The sequence below is a fragment of the Cebus imitator genome, unplaced genomic scaffold (assembly GCF_001604975.1).
Source record: "Cebus imitator isolate Cc_AM_T3 unplaced genomic scaffold, Cebus_imitator-1.0 Scaffold404, whole genome shotgun sequence".
Classification (NCBI taxonomy): Eukaryota; Metazoa; Chordata; class Mammalia; order Primates; family Cebidae; genus Cebus; species Cebus imitator.
This window is the reverse complement of record NW_016107719.1, coordinates 998,951-1,006,938: the sequence shown is the minus strand read 5'-3', so window position 1 is coordinate 1,006,938 and position 7,988 is coordinate 998,951. Positions and strand designations below refer to the sequence as shown.

The window sequence follows — 7,988 nt, the reverse complement described above, 5'->3', positions numbered from 1 at the left end:
ACAAGACCTCCCCTCTTCCCACCTACACATTAAGATCCTGCTAAAAAAAAAAAACAAAAGCTGAGGTCAATGCTGAACCTCATTGCAACCACACCCCCTCAGCCAAATCTCACTTACTAAGGATGTAGTTGAAGAGATTGCAATAGTTGTAATAGGATTCAAACCTCTGCTCCAAGGAAGGTCCCCCCTGTAAAGAAAAGATATATCAGGATACAGATATTTAATCTTAATGTGTTTTACTCATGGTATACTGTGACAGCTGTGTACAAATACATGAGAACTGGTATCTGTCCTCTCCTTCTTGGTATGTAAATACACAAGTCAGCAGGAAGACAGAAAGTCCGATAGCAGTTGATGCACTGAATACTGCAACACATGGTTAGGTTCTGCAGCAACAGACCTTAAATGACTCTCAGAGCAGGCATGAAGATCCGGCAAAGCAGAAAGAAGGGAAAGCATTTCAGAAAACACACTAGCAAAGCCAAAGAGGGAAAATCGTGGCACTTGAAGGCTAGGGAGTCAGAGAAGATAATCCTTCACTGGGCTACACGGGACAATGGGCCAGGAATGCAGCAGTCTCCCAACGCCAAACAAGAATCTAGGTCAGGGGGCCTGCAAATCTACTCCACCACCTGTTTTGTAAATAAAGAAGTTTTACTGGAACACAGCCAGGCCCACTCACTACATACTGTTTACAACTGCTACAAAGACACAGCTGAACAGATTGGACAGAAACCATTGTGGTCCTGGAAGCCTAAAATACTATCTGATCCTCCAGAGAAGGTGGTTGAACCCTGGTCTGGTCTTTATGTTGCCTGCATCTGAGAATCACTAATGGTTTCTGAGCTGGGGAAACCATACCATGAACAATATATTTGTGGAGAAAAAAATACAGCTTTGGATTCAGCCCCACCTTATTACTGTGGGGTTCTCACAAGGTATTTAATCTGTCTGTAAAACAGGAGCAAAAGATTATTGACTAGTCACAATTAAATAAGATTATGTAGCTGGGTGAAGTGGCTCACACCTGTAATCTCAGCACGCTGGGAGGCTGAGGTGGGCGAATCACCTAAGTCAGGAGTTTGAGAGCAGCCTGGGCAACACGGTAAGACCCCATCTCTATTTTTCCTTTTTAAAAAAATTATGAATAAAACAAAACAAAACAAACAAACAAAAAATAAAAATAAAAAAATTATGTAAGGTGCTTAAAACATTAAGCACATTCAATGAAAAACTGCTCCCCAGGGGCTAAAAACTGGTCATTTATGTGACAGTCCTGGTACCTAATAAAAAGATTATAGCATCAATAAGTTCTGCTGAATCTTCATCTACAGACGGAACAAAGAGAACATTAGAGGTGGTGAAACCAGGTATACTATGGGCTACATACAGTGTCAGGGTGTTCCCAAAGAAGCAATGTACACACAATGGCTAGATTCTTAGCATCAGTAGTAGCAGGGAATCTTTAATTTCTATCAGATAAAGTAGTCAGAGATCACACTGGGATGCCAGAAAGGCACGGCCCCTACTCTGGCAGCAGCAACTTTTCCAACCACTATCACTCACCTGAGGTCAGGAGTTCCACAGCCTGGCCAACATGGCGAAACCCCATCTTTACTAAAAATACAAAAATTAGCCAGGCACGGTGGCATATGCCTGTAATCCCAGCTACTCAGGAGGCACAGGCAGGAGAATCGCTTGAGCGCAGGAGGCGGAGGTTGCAGTGAGCCAAGACTGCACTACTGCACTCCAGCCTGGGTGACAGAGTGAGACTCCATTAAAAAAAAAAAAAAAGGATGTTGAAGACAGAGCTGAACAGGATTTGATGAATGTCATGTCAGAGGAAAGTCAAGAATGCCAAAGTTTTTAGTCCAATTAGCTGGGTAATTAATGGTAGCCATTTATTGAGATGATGAACATGGGAGGAACTAGTTTAGAGGGAAAATAAGAATTCAGTTTTAGCCGGGCGCGGTGGCTCAAGCCTGTAATCCCAGCACTTTGGGAGGCCGAGGCGGGTGGATCACGAGGTCAAGAGATCGAGACCATCCTGGTCAACATGGTGAAACCCCGTCTCTACTAAAAATACAAAAAATCAGCTGGGCATGGTGGCGCGTGCCTGTAATCCCAGCTACTCAGGAGGCTCAGGCAGGAGAATTGCCTGAACCCGGGAGGCGGAGGTTGCGGTGAGCCGAGATCGCGCCATTGCACTCCAGCCTGGGCAACAAGAGTGAAACTCGGTCTCAAAAAAAAAAAAAAAAAAAAAAGAATTCAGTTTTTGATGTGTTAAGCTTGAGATGACTCTCAGACAGCCAAGTGCACATGTTGACAGTTGGATATACGAGTCTGGACTTCAGTGGGGCAACTGAGGCTAAAGATAGAGATTAAGTCACTGGTGTATATAAATAATACAGATGGGTTTCTATTTTTTCTTTCTGAGATAGAGTCTCACTCTGTCACCCAGGCTGGAGTGGAGTGGTGTGATCTCGGCTCACTGCAACCTCCACCTCCCGGGTTAAAGTGATTCCCCTGCCTCAACCTTCCAATAGCTGGGATTTCAGGCACCTGCCACCACATCTAGCTTATTTTTGTATTTTTACATTTTCAGTAGAGACAGGGGTTTCTCCATGTTGGCCAGACTGGTCTCAAACTCCTGACCTTAGGTGATCCGCCCACCTCGGCCTCCCAAAGTGCTGGGATTATAGGCATGAGCCATCACGCCCAGCCTTAAATATACAGATGGAATTTTAAAACACTTCAGGCACTTTGTAATTTAGAAGTCAGGAAGAACAGAATCTAGCAAATGCCCAAAGTTGGTATAATGCAGGCTGGCCTAGATTCAGGGAGTTTTGTCACTTATTAGCTGGATAAATTTGAGAACAAGTAACCTTTCTGCACCTCAGGTGCCAATCTGCAGGACTGACAGAACTAGGTATGTGAAGATGTGTGCCAAGTGCCTATCTAGCCTTGTGCTTGGCATACAGTTTCCGAGAAACAGAGGCTCAATGCTCTGAAGAGGAAAAGAGCCCCAAGCAGAAGGTACCTGGAAACACCCTGAAAGGATGGCAGCCTATAGCCCAGTACATGGGTGACTGCCCAGTCCAGGAGAATTGTGGGGACAGAGAAATTTAAAAGAATGATAGGTTATACACTGTTAGTGTATCTGGAACAGCTTTCTGGGTTAAATTATTCCTTCCACCGTTTTTTTTTTGTTTTTTGTTTTTTTGTTTTTTTTGAGACGGAGTTTCGCTCTTGTTACCCAGGCTGGAGTGCAATGGCGTGATCTCGGCTCACCGCAACCTCCGCCTCCTGGGTTCAGGCAACTCTCCTGCCTCAGCCTCCTGACCACCGTTTCTTAAAAGAAAACTCAAGACCATGCCAATCATTCCTGGACACTGAACCAATATAAACAAGTGACTATGTTCTAGGGACAAAAATGGCACAGAGTTAAAAACAAACAAACAAACAAACAAAAAACTGCTAGCGACACTTAAATACTTACACTGACTTTGGCATATATGTGCCTGTAGTATAATTCTTTGTATAAAATCAGGAAGACAGCATCTGAAAGAGATGGGAAGAGGGGCGCTTCACTATCCATAAAACTGGGGTATCCTGGCAGCTTTAGCCCTTTAGTGGGGCGGAATAAAGGTAATTCTGAACACTTAACAACATCTAAATTGCTATGCATATGCCTCAAGAATACATGCAATGAGAAAATCCACCAACCGCAATCTCTGTCAATGAGGTTAAGATCTCATTCATACCTATTGCCCTTTGCCATTTAGAGACATCTGCCATCCAACTACATAAATAAACCGGCACATAACAGTAATAAGCTGAGCGTGGTGGTGCGTGCCCATGGTCCCAGCTACTTGGCAGGCTAAGGTGGGAGGATTGCTTGAGCCCAGGAGGCAGAGGCTGCAGGGAGCTGTGATCATACTGCACTCCAGACTGGGCAACACAGTGAGACTCCCGTGGGAGGGAGGAAGGAAATATTAATTTCAGAATGTTGTTTGTTTGTTTAGAGACTCACTCTGTTGCCCAGGTTGGAGTGTAGTAGTATGATGATGGTTCACTGCAGCCTCGACCTCCAGGGCTCAAGTGTTCCTTCCACCTCCGCCTCCTGAGTAGGTCGGACTATAGGTATGTGCCACCATGGCTGGATAATTTTCTTTTAAATTTTTTTTGTAGAGAAGGGGATCTCCCTATGTTACCCAGGCTGATCTGGCCTCAATCTCCCACCCTCAAGTAACCCTCCCACCTTAACCTCCCAAAGTGCCAGAATTACAGGCGTGAGCCATGACAACCAGCCACAGAATGAGTTTTGAGCTCATTCTGTGTTTGGTCAATTAAGAGTAAGTGTTCAGGTCAGGCCTGGTGGCTCATGCCTGTAATCCCGGCACTTTGGGAGGCCAAGGTAGACACATCATTTGAGGTCAGGAGTTCAAAACTAGCCTGGCCAACATGGTGAAACCCAATCTCTACTAAAAATACAAAAATTAGCCAGGTGTGGTAATGGGCACCTGTAATCCCAGCTACTTGGAAGGCTGAGGCAAGAAAAATGCTTGAGCCCAGGAGGTGGAGGTTGCAGTGAGCTGAGATCACACCACTGCAAGAGCAAGACCCCATTTCAGAAAAAAAAAAAAAAAGCTATTATTCAGCCGACTACGAGTGAATGCAGCTCTGAGATGTCCTGTGGTAATGACTGCTTTTCTGCTTTGACCAAGAAACATTAGCTATAACAAAAGAAATGAGAGCCTTGTACAATGAAAACTGCAAACATTGTTAAAAGCAACCGAAAACCTAAATAAATCAAGGACATCCCATTGAAGGAGTTAACAGTATGAAGATGGCAATACTCCCCGAAGTGATCTTCAGACTCTAGGCAATTCCTATAAAAATCCCAGCTGGCTACTTTGCAGAAATTGCCAAGTCCATCCTAAAATTAATAAGGAAATCCAAGAGACCCAGAATAGCTAAAACAATCTTGCAAAAACAACAACAAATTTGGAGGACTTAGACCAGCCTGGCCAACATGGTAAAACCCCATCCCTACTAAAAATACAAAAATCAGTTGGGCGTGGTGGCGGGCGCCTGTAATCCCACCTACTCAGGAGGCTGAGGCAGGAGAATTGCTTGAACCCAGGAGGCAGAGGTTGCAGTGAGCCGAGATTGCACCACTGTATTCCAGCCTGGGTGACAGAGTGAGACTCCGTCTAAAAAAGCAAAAAAGAAAAAAATTGGTGTTAGGGTAGCTGAATATCTACAAGCAAAATAAGTTGGATTCTCCTACGTCGCCGAGATATAAAGGACATTATCTAAGAAAGTGAAAGCTGGGAGGCTAGAGAGCTTATTCCAGAGTGATTGCAATGACCCCCCCAATATTTTTTATTTTTTTGAGACGGAGTCTCACTCTGTCGCCAGGCTGGAATGCAATGGTGTGATCTCAGCTCACTGCAACCTCCGCCTCCCAGGTTTTAGCATTTCTCCTGCCTTGGCCTCTTGAATAGCTGAGATTACAGGTGCTCACCACCACACCCTGCTAATTTTTATATTTTTAGTACAGACGGAGTTTCATCATGTTAGCCAGGATGGTCTTGATCACCTGACCCTGTGATCCACCCACCTCGGCCTCCCAAAGTGCTGGGATTACAGGCATGAGCCACCGCGCCTGGCCAACCCCCAAATTATAGAGGGAAATAGAAACAGATCAGGACAAAGATCTAAATTTCACCATATATGAGAGATCTCTGTCCCCTCTTAAATCATCCAGCCTTCAACAAGTTATTTTACTAAGAACCTACTATATACCAAGCACTGAGGAAACAAGTGAGCAAAACAGGCACAAACCCTCTTGAGCTTCCTGTCTAGTGACTCTCAGCCATTGGATTCCGCTTGGTGCACAAGGTATAAAGAGCTCACACCTACCGTTGCCAACCTGTGGAGCAATGGCTTCGGCCTCGGGCCAAGGTGTATTCTTGAAGAATCTTTCAGTCAGCTTGGTCCAGCTGGGAAAAAAAAAAAAAAAAAAAACAAGCAAAAAAATTTCTAAAACTCCAAAAGAAGGACTGGAAAATGCCAACCCTAACAGTTTACAGATGAGGATCCAGGCTTAGAAAAGGGAAGAGTCACACAGAGCTGAGGCCAGAGCCCTTCAAGTCCACAACTTTCCTCAACCCAACTCCACACGTCAATCTTTCTCAACATAATAAAATATTCTTTTTGTTTTCAGTTAGGGACCCACCAAGGTTTTCAGGATAATCTCCTGCCTCTGTATCATTAACTATAGCCATATTTAACTGCTTCCTGTTTCCTGACAAGAGAACTACTTTCTAGACCTCCAGTCTTTAATACACAGCGTTTCCATCTCCTGGAGTGCATCTGAACGTCTCCAAATACCGAAGCAAATCAGTCTGCTGCAGTCCGAGGCCACAATCGACCTGCAGCATCCAGTTTAAACACTGCTGCCTATCCAATCCAAACACTGCTACCTGACAAACCTGTAGCAGGCTGCTGTTCAATTTTCTTCTCCTGATCCCCTCAGCAGCTATGAATACTTTCTTCCAATCTCCTCGAGCCCCACCCCTCCTGCTTCTCTGGCTCTTTTAGTCCAACAAATAAATATGCTCAAGATCCCCTGAAAAACACTGAACAGGCCAGGCATGATGGCTCACGCCTGTAATCTCAATACTTTGGGAGGCCAGGACAGGGGGATCACTTGAACCCAGGAGTTCAAAACAAGCCTGGACAACATAGAAAACGCCCTGTCTCTGCGGGGTGGGGGTTGGGGATAAACACAGAAACAAAACAGAAAACACACACAGAAACAGGCCAGGCATGGTGGCTCGTGCCCACAATCCCAGCTACTTGGAATGTGGAGGCAGGAGAATCGCTTGGACCCAGGGACAGGGCAGTGGGCTGAGACTGCACCACAACACTCCAGCCTGGGCAACAAGAGTGAAACCGTGTCTTGGGGTGTGGGGGGGGAACCCCTAAAACACAGAAACAAAACACAAAGCTTCTCAATGACCCTTTATGTCCCCTATACTTACCAATTCCCCTTTCGCACCCCACTGCTCTCTAGCTGTTGCTTCCATCATTCTACTGAAATTGACCTTGCTAAGGTTACTGAGGCCCTCTAAGTTACCAAATTCAACTGGCTTTTTTTCTCATCTGGACCTCACTAAACATTTGATGACACTCCCTTCCTCAAAGTTTCTTTTGTAGACTTTTTGGTTACTGTGACATTTCTTTTTCGACTATCTAGTTTTCACTTTTCTTTCTGCTCTGCCTCCTATACTAGATCCTCTCTTTGCCTGCCCACATTCCTAAAGAAACATACTTCTTAAGGCACCAGCAGTTGTTCTCACTAGATTCTCCTAGAGAAAGAGCTAGCTTGGCTTCAACTAATATCTCTATCTGCCGGCACTGCCCAATACAGTAGCTGCTAGCTACACTGCTCTGCTATAGAAGCAAAAAGTTAAACTTTAAATTTCAGTTAGTTTCCATTTAAATTTAAAAACCAACACTTAACTCAGTTATTGGAAACCTGTAGATCTATTTGGAATTACTTTAGTATTTGAATCTACTTTTCCAGTCAAAAACTCTGTAAAATCTAAATACCAATCAAGTATTTCTGATGCATACTGGACTTGGGAGACTTAGTAAAAAAGAAAAAAAGGACAAATATCCCTTTAAATTTTAAATACTGATCACACGTAGAAATAATATTTTTAAATAAATCTCCACTTCACTTTTAAAAAGCTATAGATGCTGAAAAATTAAAATTACATTCACATCTAACATATTTCTATTGAACATCACTGGTCTATTTTTTAATTTTACTTTATTTTGAGAGAGGGTCTCGCTCTGTTGTGCAGCTCACTGCAGCCTCAACCTTACGGACCCAAGCAATTCTTTCACCTCAGCCTCCCCACTAGCTGAGACTATAAGTATGTGCCACCAGGCCCTGGCTTTTTTTTTTTTTT

General features: G+C 44.1%; 1 protein-coding gene across 1 annotated transcript in view; it reads right to left on the bottom strand.

Moving 5' to 3' along the window:
• Window positions 1–7,988, bottom strand: part of EIF3L (eukaryotic translation initiation factor 3 subunit L) — a 31,253-nt gene that overhangs the window by 18,490 nt on the left and 4,775 nt on the right. The window contains exons 4-5 of the mRNA XM_017508954.2: window positions 5,929–6,008; window positions 3,500–3,561 (exon numbers count right to left, since the gene is read on the bottom strand). Coding sequence (XP_017364443.1) covers window positions 3,500–3,561; window positions 5,929–6,008 — 142 coding nt within the window. The remainder of the gene's footprint in view (window positions 1–3,499; window positions 3,562–5,928; window positions 6,009–7,988) is intronic.